A 16088-nucleotide genomic window follows, 5' to 3' on the forward strand; every position below is an offset into this window, starting at 1 on the left:
CACAGATCCGTCTCCTTGAGCTGGGAATCACTACCCTAGCTCAAAGTGTAGATATAGCCTTAGTCTTCTTGGAGCTAGCTGACTATGTGCTCAGGTAGCTAGCCCGAGCTTCCACCTAGCCTGAGCCATGGCCCATGCTACTCCCAGCTACACTGCCATTTTCAGAGCACTACCTCTAGCAGAGCTAGCACAGCTGTCTACCCATGCTGGGAAGCACACTCACAGCTGCACGTAGACATACCCTTAGTAGCATATGCCCTCTTCTTCTCCACCCACAGGCACATCCCCTTAACATTACTGTAACTACAATACACCATAGACCAGGCATGGCAACCTTAGTTCAGTCCTTCTCAATCCCCCCTTCTGCACACACCTCTTTATGAAACTATCACCTACTGCTATTATTAGTTATGGATGTTTAGTGCAGTACTTGTTTGTATTGGGAGGGAGTAGCAGCTTAGTAAATGGAGTGATGGAAGGCTGACAACCCTGCAGGAGCAGAATTAACAATGAGGTGTGTGTAGCAACTGTAACAGCTTCACAAATCAATTTTTTGTACATTAATTTCTTAGCATTTTTAATGCTTAAGCAGGGGTAGAAGATTATGTTGGGCAGGGTGGAACAGATCATGAAGAGCAGAAATGCGGCTGCTAACAGAGAAAATTGGCACGTAAAACCTCTGTTGTGAAATAAAATTTGACAAAAATATATCTGCTGCGGGAGAAGTTTTTATTCAAAGATTTAATCCATCAGCAATCATTGGCACAAACTTTCAGCTATGATGAATAATAGCTAAAAGCTATCTGAAATCTCCCCTCCCCCTTTTTTTTTAAAATTATATGTTGCACTAGATACACTCAGGGATTTCCCGTCTACCATATTTGGTATAGAATGATGTCTTAAAAAAACATTGTCAACAAAAGGTCAGACTGCAATGGAAATATTTCTGTCAGAGCCGTAATTCAAAGACTTTGTAGTAAGAAACCAAACAAAAACTGCACAGAAAACTCAAAGGGCATTAAAACTAATCTTGTATGAAGTTTCACATGGACTGGTCACAGAGTTAACCAAAAACAGACTTATTATAAAACAGGTTGTTAAATTATAATCACAGCTTCAATTATATAATTACAAGGAGTTGAGAAGAATATATCTTGTAGTTCCACAGAATGGCATAATCAAACACAAACATTAGAAATGAAAGACTTGTTGGGCCAAGTGACTCATTTTCTGTACATATGCATTTTTTTGAGTACCGATACCTATCCATATAAATGACAAAATTAATTCGCTGTTAGTGTTTGAAAAAGTATGTATGGAAAAGTGCGTGCATAAGTAGGAGACTGGACTATGGCCCTTTTGGAAATTAATAAAATAGAAAATGGATTCATTTTATTAAAAGATTATGTCTTTTAACTGAAGTAATATTATTCCAAAAAATTTAAGAAATACTTTATGTTTTCAGAAATATTACAATCAAAATCCATAAAAAATACAAAACCAGTATCATGAGTTAATAAAGCACAGCGATGTACAGCAAATACATATAAGTAAAGAGAAAACAGTGAACAGCGATTCCTGTAAATACTGGATATCGCAGACCAGAGAAAATTTCTCATTCAACATATACCTAATATACATCAAGTTCAATTGCATCACAATTTGACTTCAGTACATTAAAACAATCATTTTCCTGAAATACATTTGCAAAAAGACTAATGTTTCCATGTTATGTGCCACCTGTACAACAAAAAACCAATAATAAATGTTGGTAAAACACTGAAAAATTTTAATTTTTAATATTTTTAAGGTTAACTCATATTTCACAACTTTGTGAGGGAAGTAGGTACTAGTGGTGTGTCTAGCAAGCAGGTGCCAGTTGTGTTGAACAGGTCAGTTTTCTAGAACAGCACAGCACTAACCCTGTAGTATATTTCAGCTAAATTTAAAATTTAAAAACAAAGAAGGCCTCTTGAAGATTGTGCAATTTCCCACCTTCTCTTTCAATGAATACACTGATTATAAGGGAGGGTAACATGACAAATTCTAACCCATGCTGTAATAAATGAGCTATTGATGTTCTTGTTAGCTAGTTTGCACTATCTTTTGCTAGTTTTTATAAATAAATATAATCTTGTTTGTACAAATTATACAGAACATAAACCATAATAAAATACAGTTCGTTAGTGACTTGTGCTTAGACTGGAGATAAGAGAGTTGGTCTTTGTTAAGCCCAAATTAAAGAGAATTGAATTGAGGTTAATACAGAGAAAAGCATGATTTGGATGAGTTGTCCTCTGCAGCTCTTGGATCATTAGATGAATAGTAAACAATTCAAACATCTTCTTATTACTTCTGCAAAAGATTTTCATATAAAATTAGTCAGTGACAAAAATTCATTGGATTACTTTCAAGTATGGGAAGAGAATTTCAAAATCACTATTCTGGAGAGACTGACTTTTTTATGGAACCAAAATTTGTGTTGTATTTTATATTCCATGAATGTGATTCTTTACATTGTCAGTGATAATGGCAATCTCTCTAAACTGCTATGGTTTTGCTGCAGTGTGACCAAAAAAAAGAAACATGGCCCCATGCAGAAGTATCCTTTCCCACAGATAAATGGCTTTTAAATGTAGCCCAAGGAAACCTTAAGGAAGAGATGAAGCAAGTTTTCATAGCTGTGAAAGAGGGATTGGGTAGTAGACCAAGTGGTGGGGAGAGTGCAGGGGGAGAGAGACAGTCCTGGAAATACAGACAGAAAGAAACGATATTTAAAAATACTGTAGACAGATCCAACACTGGAAGATCCAACTGCTGATAGGGATGTGAGAGGTTTTTTTTTCAGTCTACAAATTTTTAAGCAATTTTGTTTGAAAAAAATCACAATTTATTAAATTCTAACTTATCTCCAATGAAAAATAGTTTGTTTTTTTCTTTCAACTTAGAAACTTATCTTGTTTTCCCCACCTAGAGTTATAGGGTTTGTTTGTTATCCTCAAGAAGATCAAAACTAATCTATATATCCCTAATTTTCTGGAAAAAAAAGTGTTCAGTACCTAATGTGAATAAAAGACTTTAATTTAGGTCTCCGTTGTTTTATAAGAGAAGTAATCAAATCAAGTAATGCACTGGCATAATTCAGTACAAGATGTGATATCATTAGGCAGGTGAGAATTTCTGTTGCAATAAATTCGTAAAGCAACAAGCACAGAGAAAGATCCTTAGAAAGGGTCAAATTTAAGAGTCTAAATTCCCTTTTCATAAATGACTTCTGGGCACTTAGAAGCAAAACTGTCACAGCAAGTGGATAAGACTTAAGGCTTCTAAGTGCCTAAATCACTTCTGAATATAGAATCTAGATTCCTATGTCACATCGGCCCTTTTGTAAATTTCAACCCAGAAAAACTGTGTTACAAAGTAACTCAGCAAAACTTAGGGTCAAGGAGAGAAAATTAAGTCAGAAAGCTTATGAGGAGGAATACAAAACAGCAATTTTTGATAACTAGGACTACAAAATAAAAAATATTTACTTGATTCTGGAGAGTTTTTGCAGTATAATGCTGAGTTTTTCCACTATCAGTAGATCGAGTTTAGGATTTCGAAGCAACACAGAACAAGTACGGAAAAAGGTCTCATTGCTGCAGGCTTCTAGGAAAGGCTGCAAAAAACCTGTAAAGTAATAATGTAATGTTCTCATCAATTAATTTGGCAGAAAAAAATCCAATACTATATAGTTAATAAAAGAAGAAGTAGTGCACTTTATACCTGCAATGTAACAAGACAAACTACATAACTTTTTGGCTTCTACTGCACTTTTGACATAAAACTCTAGCAGAATCAGAAACTACAGAACCTGAGCTACAATGCTGTGCTGACATTACCAATAACACTTGAATATAAAAACAAGGTAGTAAACACAGTAAAAGCATTTTGCTTTCTCAACAATAAAAAATGGCAGGAGGGAGGGAGGGCTACTTTTAACTAAAGTGATAATTCTGCATCTTTGACACACCTATCTGAAACTCACATATCAGCAGTGCACATCATGTGATCAGCAGGCAAAAGCACTAAGCAGTGCCAAAGGTGGTTCACCAAGGAGTATTGCTTTAAGAAGCTGCAAAAGTACATGTCAGCAGATGATACTGAAATACTTATAGAAGCTAATGTGAAACTAAGAAATCTGTCATCAAAATGTTTGTTTAGTAGTACTCAGCTTCAAGACAGGTGCAATAAAAACTGAGCAAAAAAAAAAAAAGATTGATCCATATAAATATTAATATAACTCCCTTAATGCTGCTTACCTAAAGCTTTTGGTCAAGTCATGCTGCATTTCTATTCACTTTTGTTCTCTTCTCCACAATCTTATTGCTCATATATACACAATGAAATCTGTCCATATTTTATCACATTTTCGTACCTAACAAATTAGTTTATAATTACAAACCATCAAATTCTGTGTTTAAGAGTTCAAAAAACTAATAAGGACACCAAGGGTGAACAATTCATTTTTTTGGCCTGACAGGGCAAAGAGAATACAAATACACCGCTACCTTGATATAACGCGACCCGATATAACACGAATTCGGATATAACGCGGTAAAGCAGTGCTCCGGGGCGGCGGGACTGCGCACTCCGGTGGATCAAAGCAAGTTCAATATAACGCGGTTTCACCTATAATGCGGTAAGCTTTTTTGGCTCCCGAGGACAGCGTTGTATCGAGGTAGAGGTGTACAAATACATGCATCATATTGCTAAGTCCCCCCCCTTATGAAATGGGCATGAATGTGCATTTGTTCCACCCAAAGGTAGATGATGTTTTTTAAAAATTAAAAACTCATTAGTTTTTATTTAAATCAATTTTTATTTAAATTAAATATTTTTCTTTTTTAAAATAAACCTATTTCAAATTACATTTGAAATTATGTCAATTTACATTAAGGCCTAAGCCTACTTTAGTCCATTAAAATAATTTAAATAAAAAAAAAAAAAATACAGCAGCATCAATAAGCCCTCCTCAAATTACAACGAGATAAAGGGTGCCTATTTTTAAATTGTATAACTGGGGTAAATAGCTAACTTTTTAGGTCAACTCAAGGTTTATAAATTATCAAAATGTTGTGTACTACATTAAGTAGCCTCCCTCCCCCCCAAGTCTTTACAAGGGAGCAAATATTGGTATTTACATTTTTCCAAATGTAAGTACTAGTTTCTGTTCTGCATTTTTAGGGCTTTGTCTATATGGTGGGGTAAGGTGCTCTACAGACGTATGGCTTCTAAAGTGCACTAAAACGTTGTGCATTAATTGGTCAATGTAGACCCGGCTAATGCACACTAAAGGTTCCCTAATGAGCTTTAACATAGTGCTGTTTCTAACACGTGCTGTTTCTAACAGCACTATGTTAAAGACCAGCAGGGTCTACATGGATCAAGTAATGTGCAACATGTTAGTGTGCTTTAGAAATCACCCCATCTCCCACCCACCCACTGTAGAATACATTACCCACCCCACCATGTAGACAAGCCCTTAAGCACCTAAATACTTTCAAATATCTGTCAATTCACTAACTCCAGGTAATACTTCCTTTGTTTAATAAATTTTAAATGCAAAATAGGCTCTGATAAACTTGTTTTCTTTCTTATGTTTCTTGCATATATAAGGTAACTTTATGCATCTAATAAAAAACAAATGTAAAATGTTGCTTTTGTACACTTTTAATTCCCATTTCCATCTAAATGCAGCTTGGCACAAATCCTGGGTAAAAATAATATCAAGTGTTTACCATTCACCATTTTCTAACATAAAAAAATGTTAAAATTGAGAATTCAAATAAATGTAGGTTAACCTATATAATTGTTTAAATACATATGTACATATACAGTATATTCTTCCAGTTAGCAAAAGGAAGTACCAAATTGAGCGTAAAGGCTATATTTGGTTGCAAATCAACATGTTCCTATGGTTATAATAGCCCAAGCAGGGTCCTTTACCCAGTGGCCCTTGATTCGGCTTGCTCAGTGCCGGGTCCCTCTTCTTAGGCACCGGCGAAGGGGACCAGTGCCGGTAGGAGCCTGGTGCACTGCGCAGAGGCCGAAGTGCTGGGCATTGCATCAGGCCAGGCTGGCTCCGAGGCTGGATAAAGAGCGGCCTCCATAAGGAGGGCCCTCAAGCAAATGTCGCATTCTTTCTGTGTCCTGGGACGAAAGAGCTTACAGATACGACACTTCTCTTTAACGTGGGATTCCCCAAGGCATTTCAAACAGCTACCATGCGGGTCACTAACAGGCATAGGCCTGTTGCAATCAAAGCAGGGCTTTAAACCCGGAGACCAGGGCATGCCTCGCTTGGGGCAAAGTCCACACAGTCACCCTAACTGACTAACTACAGGACTTAACAGCTACTTACTAACTAATCTATTACAAACAAAACTATTTACAGCTGGCACACAAGGTTCGGGAGTAGGAGAAAACCGCTGACCACCGAGAAGCAAGGGAAAGAGGCACTCCGACCAACCACCACGGGTGGTAAGAAGGAACTGAGAGGGCGTAGGGCCAGCGGTGCCTGATATACCGACGCATGAGCGTGGCACTCAAGGGGGCACCACGGCTGATCCTACGGATACCACCAAGGCAAGTCTCCAACAATTGTGCACGTGGGCGCACACACACCTAGAATGGAATCGATGTGCACAAGCACTCAAAGAAGAAAGTGTATTTCTTTTGTAAGTTCCTTTGCATGTGTGTTGAGCAAAGTACTTTATAAATGAAATGTCAAGGTGCTGCTATCAATTTAGTGAAGATGGATGCATCTTTGTTTAAAAAAAACAAGGACATATATATTTTTATTAGTCATAATAGATAGCCTGGGAGTGAATACAAGGTTGTAATTTATTTCAGGAGCTTTACTGAACCCAGTATAAACTAATCCCAGAAAGCACAACTCAAGCAACCTAACATCATTTCGAACAATGGCTGAAAAAAATCTACTTGGCAGTGACAAGTGGGAGTCTTTCCCTTGTCAGCATGAAGGTCTAACTCATCAATTTCTGCAGAATTTAAGCTTTCGTTTATTTATAGTTTCTAGCCCATATGATTGTGAAGATACCCTCCAAAAGTAACCTCTATGCAAAGCAATGCAATGTTGCCTTCCTGAGTACGCAAACAGATGACTCCAGTGCCTTTTTCTGCTTCTTATAGCTTTATTTAACAGCACCAAGTGAAATTAACAAGATTTGCCAATTTCATGCTGCTACTCTGTGGACAGTAGTGATACTAACAAGGACTGTCAGTTTCATGCTGTTGGATGGGAATGCTGAGGAATAGCAAAGGCAGACCGTGGAGTTACTCATGATAGAAGGCTGACAAAACATAGGCTAATAGAGTGGAAGAGTAACAGAAACCCTCCTCATTTACAGGACCCATGAAGAGGTAGATGAAAGGATTAATTCATGTAATTCTGCTTTGAAAGTATCATTTCACTGGATTCCTACCCTTGGGTTTCCCTACAGTGAAACAGGCTGACATCCTTTAGCTGTCAATGAATTTTGGCTCTAAGACTCCCCTTTAGGTCAGACATTTTTAATTCCCTTGATGAGCCTGACACAGAGAAGTTCCTAAATTGCAAAAGTAATGTTTACAAATATTTATGATAGGATCATCAGAAAAAAATCAACAATTGAAAGGACAGTGAAAAGGTGAGTAGAAATCAAAGGTATCTTCAGAGAAGCAAAATTACAAGTGGGTAATTATCTCTCTCTCTCAAGTTACCATTATTATGTTATGGTAGTGCTTCGGGTCCCCAGTCAAGAATCAGGGCCCTAGTGATTGAGACATTGCACAAAGTTCCCCTGCCTCAGAGAGCTCACAATCTAGGTTTGTGACAAGACATAACAGAAGAATAAAACAGGCAAATGTGGAGCAGAGGAATAGGGCTGGGTTTCTACTAAAGAGTAGACAAACTCTCAGATTCTCCAATCACACAGGAGGAAAAAATACTGTATGAGGCAGGTTCACATCCCAAGAGAATCATGGAGTCATCCAAAATTCCCATCCACAACAGGAGATGGGAGGGCTAGAGGGGAATTTTGAATAGGAGATGAACAGAGGTAAGAATGTATATTCCTCTATATGAAGATAATGTGGTTTGTAATACAAGGCAAAATTTAAAAAAAGGAAATTCAGGCTCTGGAACATACACTTGTAAAGCGTCTGAAGACTTTACTATACCGGACATCATAACAAGACAGCAGAAAGCCAGTTTCATAAAGATCTACAAAAACATCCTCCTGGAGGAAAATATATAGTTCAGGAAAGGAGTATCATTCCAGCACACAATTCAACACCCAACACAATCTGACAAAGGTAACTTAGGTTCCAATGTGAAAACAATTTTCATTTTCTAAGGTAATTGTGTCCAGAGAGGAACAGCTATAGACCATTTCTGTCAGGTATCGAGCAATGTCACTATCCATCTGATTCTGTCCTTAATGTGACTGTCCAGGTCGACCATATACTCAACGTGTACCTCTAGTCTTTCTACAGGTACTTTACTTTTGAGACAATAGGGATCATTGTGAAAAAAAATTGAAATCAAGATCTCAGGGCCATGTAATTTGAGGCAGACAGATCCTGAGTAGATCTACGCAGGAAATTCTTTTTCCATCCTGCTAAAGTGTTCACGATTTTAAAAAGTTTTCCTATTGAGCACTGAGACAAAACCAAAACAATGTGCATTTTCTGAAAAAACAGAGGAAGAGAACCCCAGAACAATCAGCAGCCTAGAGGTTAGCGCTCTCATCTCAAGTGGGAGACCCAAGTCCCAGCTCTGAATCTCCCATATCCTAGGTGAGTACCCTGAGCACCAGAAGGTTGGCTATTCTGGGGTCTCAGTTTCTCCTGTTAGAAGTGTTCCACTTTGAATAAATAATTAAATACCCATTTGGCCAGAGAAAGAAATTGACTCTACAGCCTGTGGGTTATGGCACTAGCCTGGGATGTGGGAGAGCCAGGTTCAAGTCCCTAATCACCAGGCTATTAGCTATTCTGGGATGGGGGGGAAAGCGTGTCTCTGACCAGAAATTTCATCCTGGACCCGATAAACCCTTCCTGCTGAAAGTTCAGTTGAAACCGTTACAGTCCCATGAAAAATTTTGATTGTAACAAATTGGCACTTTTCAACAAAAATATTCTGTCAAAAAATTCATAACCAGCTCTATTCCTGAGGACTGCTCATGGATGTATATGCTACTCTTAAAATTAGTAATATGGGATTACAGAGACAAGGTGGGTGAAGTAATATCTTATATTGGACCAACTTCTGTTGGTGAGAGAGACAAGCTTTCAAGCTACAGAGGGAGCTCTGTGGGACCGACAATAGCTACAACACTGCATATAATATGGAACTGACATATAGAATTATACCAAAGGTCCTTAATCTAGCCAAGAAAAATATTTAGTTGAAACACTGCAGTTGTTATAGAGATATGGCAAAATATTAAATCTGGAAAGAAAGATCATCTATCCCAGAAATCCTAGTAACACTGTAAAGATCATGGCTAAGGTGAGTCTAACTTGTTAAATTCTTAAAGATGGGCCCCAAGATTACAGATGTAGCCTCATTCTCAGACAGATGTGTGCAATCGATGTACACTGCTAGCATATTTGCAAGGAGCTTAAAGTGAGCAAAGGAAAGGGAAGCTCACCTAGCATACTGAAAGAACTAATCTCCCAGAGGATTTCAGTTCAACTACTGTACTCTTGTCACATAAGCCACTTCTAGGAATTTTGACCTAGAAAGGTACTAACTTTTCTCTTGAGCAAAAATGCTTAACAGATTGTGTTAGTTACTAGGCAGCAATTGAAGCAAGACCAACTGAAATTCTTATAGTGTCCCAGGGACGCAAGAAATGAGTACACATTTCCAAGTTATGATAAGGACAGCAGCCCTCCCAGTCTACGTTACACCAATGAAGAAGTGATGTGAATTATTTTATAATAATGGGAAGCTGAAGAATACCTTGTTTACCAAGGGAGTTACTCCTAAGAACAAGTAACAGGAAGGTGCGGCAGGAAAGCTGGTGAAAACACAGTAAGTATTATCAAATATAGATGAATAAGACCACTAGCATCCACAAACTAATTTATAAACAAAGTTTGTTTAAATATGTCTTCAGACAAGAGAAAATAAAGTGAGTATAAAGACATTCGTGAGATGATATATGCCTTCAAGCTCAGATTGAATGCATTTTGTGCAAGCTCTCCCCACTGACTTGAAGATAATCGGAGTTACCTCTAAATACATTATTATTAGTAGTAGTAGTATTGCTGTAGCACCAGAAAGCCCTAGTTACGGATCAGAGCCCTATTGTGCTAGGCACCATACAGAAAGACATTCCTTGCCTCAAACTGCTTACAAACAGAAAGTAATTGATCCCCAATTTGAGACACCAAGGAAGCACACCTCTGCAGACACACACAGTACCCTAACTTAACCGGCTCTGTACTCACAGGATATAAAGCCAGGGAAATCTTCTTACGACCTCCCTATGTTATTCCTTTTGAAATAAAATTTAATTTTAAAGAAAAAAAGAGTTAATATTTTGATAAAGTTTATAACACAGAATATAAGGCATAAGTTAAAAATACTATAGAAAAGATTGACTACTTTAATAAAATAGAACCACCATCAAAGTGGAAAGAATTGCTCGGTCTCACAGAATATAATTAGCTGGAAGTAGAGCAATCAAAAATAGTTTATGTATTTTAAGAGAATTTTTTTTATAAACTAAGTTTACAAAATCTCTTAGTAACTTCTTCTGGAAGGATACTACTGTAAATTGTTAGAAAGCCCATGTTAATGTAATACATTTAAATGCACATTTATCTGAAAAATAATTGTGGAGGTGAACAAGTGCTTCTAAAACATATTTGAAAAATTTCTATTTTGGTGGTCTGTGGTTGTAGTAATTATATTTAATTTTTCTTGTAAATTTTTAGTGATTATGAAGTCTACATCTGTCATGTCAGGAATTTTGTACAAGTTATAATATTCTGTACAAGCCTGCACAGGCATCCTTAGAAATTTGTACCAACTTGCATTAGTAGTTCAGTTTCAAAAGTACACTGCAATAGACAATAAGCAATTAATTATTGTGATCAGTCACCAACAGTCATAAAATCTCACAGGCTGTTATTGTCTTTAAAAAAAACTCCCTTTTAAAAACTTAGGTATACGTCATTTTCGAAAATGAACGACAGAAAGCATATTTGTGAGAGTCTCATACTGAATAATTAAACAGTAGGGGTTTTGCCTCCACTTCATGTGGAGATGTAATGTTTACTAGCATCAGTGGCTAATGTACATACACACCAACGGGAGGGAGAAGAGATGGCAGCAATGCAAGTGAGTGACAGAGTACTGACAACATGACTGACCGTTTGGAGAAGTCCCTCACTATGATTATGGAACAGCAAAGAACTTAGGAGGAAATGAAATTGTTTCCCTGTTGCATACAGTCACCTGCAGTAATTTATTTATAAAAGAGAGGGGAACAACTTGATAAGTTAAGTTCCTGTATCTTATTGATGAATGACAACAGTTGTTTGGAACCAGTATTTAAAATGTATCTGATGTAGTATTGCTTAATTATTATTTTTATCGTTGTAGTGCCCAAACTTTGCTAGGTGGTTTCCACACCTGAGAAAGGTAGTTCCTGAATGATAGAGCAAACAATCAAAAAAGCCAGAGACAGTTGCAAGGCAGAAGAATGGGAAAGAAACAAAATGATCAGGGCAATGAGAGGCACACATCTTGGTAGCTACAAATTTCTTTAGGATATATCTATTTATTTTAAGTTACAGACTAAATTCTCTTTCCTGCATCATCCTTCCATCATTCAATCCCCAGCTGCAATTTCAGTGTTCTTATGGCTATCACAAAATCTGACGCCCAATTCATCACAAGGTATAACAAGGAAAGATTTGCTTTTGATGTTTATCTGTTAAAGGAAAACTGAACCCATTTAGTTAAGATCAGCCATTTGAAAATTCATAAAGCAAGAGGATGTTTTGAGTGAAGTATTTGGACAAGCTACGTAGAATTTCCTTTTCTGAAGCTGCCACTGTAAGCAACCATTATGGCTTGAAGAAAAAAAAAAATCACCTAGAAATTATAGTTTAAGTTATTTAAAAATGTCAAAGCATAATATTTAAACAAAGCACAGTATTTATACTTATTTCTCTTTATTTGCATTTTTTAAAAAGTTTTCTATAGTAAGGTCAGTTGGAGACTTGTTTACAACCGCTTGCATAGGGTTCTCACACTCAGTGTCTAACATTATTTTAATTTTCAGCAAGACGGTCAATGCCAATGTAAGAGTCTAAACTATTTGTGCAAACCTCTAGTGTAGATAGCGTAGTGCAGCTAACACCAGAGAGCAGGTAAGGATTAATTTTTTCTCTTTTCTAATTTTCATCCTATTACTTGTAATTATGTCAGAATATAATTAGCATAACAAATGTTTCTGTGTATTTATTTGCAGTATTGTAGATTGTTATGCCCTAAATAGACATCTAAGCAAGGTATATTAGACAGACAAGGTAGGTGAGGTAATATTTTTTATTGGACCAACTTCTGTTGATGAGACAGACAAGCTTTCGAACGACACACAGATCTTTCTCAATGTAGCTCAAAAGCTTGTCTTTCTGACCAAAAGAAGTTGGTCCAATAAAAGATATTCCATCACCCACCTTATCTGTCTAATATTCTGGGACTGACACAGCTAAAACAACACTGCATATGCAAGGTATATATATTTCTCTCTTAATTCTTCGATGTAAATCCATCTTTATAATCTCCATCCATTTTTGTTGCTCTTTTCTTCACTCCCTCCAAATATGTCAATACCTTTCAGGTAATAAGCTGCCCAGAATGGAACACAATATTTCAAATGCAATCAAACTACAATCATACAGAAAGGACCTATTACCTCCCCATGTTCTATGACAAAATGTCCTCACATATTCAACCCAAAACTCAACTGGTGTTTTATGCTGCCACATCACATTGCAAATGTATCTCTAAATGCAATTATGAGAATGCATAGATGTCATTCAAGACCATATAAATGATCCTTCAGTAAAATAACCACAGCAAATATATTGGCGTCCTTTTAGAGTATGATTTGTTCAATTGCAGAATTGCACTAAATTCTTTTATTGTGGTTATAAGCTACGAAGGAGAATAATTCTAAAAATTCTGCTAATTATTTATCTTAAAAGTTCTGCCTAATATGAGAATAAAAATAAACTTAAAAAAAAACACCACACACTGGTGACTGTTTCCAATGGTATTTACAAACTTGACAGCTTATTCTTTCAGTAATGCAGACTGAATATATCCATTTGAACTTTTATGTTCCCATCCTGCAAATAGTTACACATGAGACATTTCGTTGACTTTAATGGGGCTACTCACATAGGAGAAGTGAAGCACATATGCAACTATTTGCAGAATTGGGACCTTAAGTAGAAAAAATGTTCAAAAACTATCAAAGTTTATATGCTAAAAAATTTAACTTTATATTTATCTGTTTACAGAGACCAGGTATGTTTGTACTTAAATTCTGCAGGCCTTCTATTCTTGAAAAATATCAAAATCTCAGGATTCAAGAAAAGTCAGATATAAACAAAAAAGGGTTAGTGCAAAATGGAGGAAATAAAAAAGTTACTCATCTGTAACTGGACTTCCAGATGACAAAACAATTCCTCACCTTTTCAAAACTGTTGTTCTTCAAGATGTGCTGCATATGTCCATTATATTGTAGATGTGTGCGCATCTCATGCGCCAGCATTGGAGAGTTTTCCCTAGCTCCGTGTGCTCTGTTCCGAGTGTTTGAAGGGTGAAGCCATTCTGCCCCGCCTTCAGTTCCTTTGCATCAGAAAGCTGATGTGTAGGGGAAAGAGAGTGGGCTGGCTAATGGACATATGCAACACAACTCAATGAACAACAGTTATGAGAAGGTGGCTAATCATTTTTTCTTCAAGTACTTGCATATGTCCATTACACTATAGGTGACTCCCAAGGTGTTATTAAAGGTGGTGGAGTTTGGAGAAAAGGGACTGCAACATTGCTTTTCCCACCTTCACATGCTCTCTTGATGGAGTGGTAAGAGCATAATGACTGGTAAATGTATGGACAGAAGACCATGTCACTGCTCTGCCTATGTCTACAATAGAGACCTGCCCCACAAACACTGCCAAGGCTGCATGCACTCTGGTAGCGTGTACTGTCAACTTCTCAGATGGCATCCTGTCCATAGCAGCACAAAACACAGTGATGAAACTGGTAATCCATTTTGAGAGTCTGAGTCATAACCTTTTATATGTTCTGTGTAGGAAACGAATAACTGGGTAGAGACCTGCAAAGATTTCGTCCTGTCCAGATAAAAAGCCAAAGCTCAACGCACATCAAAGGTGTGCAGCTTTTGTTCACCCTTGTGAGCATACAGCTTTGGGAAAATAACAGGAAAGTACATAGGCTGACCAAGATGGAAATCAGAAACCATCTTTGACAAAAACATAGGATGAATCCTAAGCTAAAATTAATTTTTATAAAAAGACAGTGTATGGTGGCTCTGTGGCAAGCACCTACAATTCCCCCACTCTCCTGGCTGAGGTGATGGCCACCAGGTAGGCTATCTTCAAGGACACAGGAGCTATGGGCCTGAATGGGGGACTCAGAACAGCAGGCAATACTAAATTTAACTCTCACATGGGTATTGGGCCTCAAACAGGAGGGAACAATCTATACAGACCTTTGAAGAATCTGGTCATTACAGGATAAGTGCACAGTTTTAACATTGATTTTAGGATGAAATGTTTAAATTGTGGCCCCATGATTCCTAAGGGAGCTGTGGGATACATTAGATTGCTTGAGGTGCAGGAGATAGTCCACAGTTTCTTGAATCCATGTGTGTTGGCGGCAGATTCTGGGAAACTGCCCAGATAAAGAAACATTTCCACTTACTCAGGTGAGTAGCTACTGTAGTAGAAGGCTTCCTGCTTTAAGTAGGACATCCCGGTCTGCCACTGAGCAATGAACTTCTGCATCTAACCACTGATGAACCACACTGTGAGGGGCAGCACATGCCCATGGTTCTATGTGATTAAATATTTGATTAATGGCAGAAGCAGAGGCTTCTGGTGAACAGCTGGCTGAGTTCTGAATACCAGGGTTGTCTCAACCAAGCTAGAGCTATCAGTATCATTCTGCCCCCATCTTGCTTCAGTCTGAGGATGAGAATTAGGAAGACTGGCGAGTAAGCATATGGCAAGACAGTCCCAGGGAAGGAAGAATGTATCCAAGACTGACCTTAGGCTGTGACCTCCCCAGAGCAAAATTGGGGACATTTCCTGTCTGTTAGGTTGCAAACAGGTCCATCTTTGGGGAAAAAAACTCTATAGGAGATACCTCAGACAGGATGTCTGAGTTGAGAGACCATTTGTGGTTTGGGTGAAAGACTGGATCAAATGGTCCGCCAGTGTGTTCTGAACTCCTGGTAAGTGTGATGCCCTGAGAGATAGGAGTTCTGAATGCAGAAATTCCATAACTTGAAAACCTTTTGGCACAGTCTGTTTGACCTGGTACCCCCTTGTTTGTTGTCATAAAACACCGCTGTGATGTTGTCAATGAATACCTAGAGAATCTTGCCCCAAACATGAGATAGAAACTGTTGGCATGCAGCAAAAATCACTCGCTGCTCAAGGACAATTATGTGTAACCTTGCTTCTTGGGGGGACCAAAGCCTCTGGGCTTGGAGGCAATCTAGATACTCTCCCCACCCCATGGTTGATGTAGCCTTACTAGAGTAATGGATGGAGTAAGGGGAGCAAATAGGACTTCATGGTTCATCCACCAGTCCAGTGAGGACAGCACCTTGATCAGGATGCTTATTGTTTGTGCAAATGGTGAACTGCACAAATTGATCACTGAACTGCACTGAGCCCAGCCTGCATTGCTCTGAGGTGCTGTCTGGCATGGGGCAGATGGGGTCACATATGTACATATGACTCAGAAGTCTAAGGCAATT

General features: G+C 37.9%; 1 protein-coding gene across 5 annotated transcripts in view; it reads right to left on the reverse strand.

The window, feature by feature from the left end:
- Positions 1–832: 832 nt before the first annotated feature.
- The window catches only part of CCDC138 (coiled-coil domain containing 138), a 62752-nt gene continuing 47496 nt past the window's right edge, over positions 833–16088 (reverse strand). For 2 of the 5 annotated variants that reach the window (XM_026647704.2, XM_026647713.1), the window contains 2 exons: positions 3534–3672; positions 833–2355 (listed from right to left, as the gene is read on the reverse strand). In XM_026647704.2, coding sequence (XP_026503489.1) covers positions 2184–2355; positions 3534–3672 — 311 coding nt within the window. In that variant the 3' untranslated portion in view covers positions 833–2183. Of the gene's footprint in view, positions 2356–3533; positions 3673–16088 lie in introns of those variants that run through there. The other 3 variants (XM_026647732.2, XR_003369606.2, XR_003369607.2) reach the window with 3 other exon arrangements.

Source organism: Terrapene carolina, unplaced genomic scaffold (genome assembly GCF_002925995.2).
Source record: "Terrapene carolina triunguis isolate 2854851 unplaced genomic scaffold, T_m_triunguis-2.0 Scaffold21, whole genome shotgun sequence".
In the NCBI taxonomy this organism is placed as follows: Eukaryota; Metazoa; Chordata; order Testudines; family Emydidae; genus Terrapene; species Terrapene triunguis.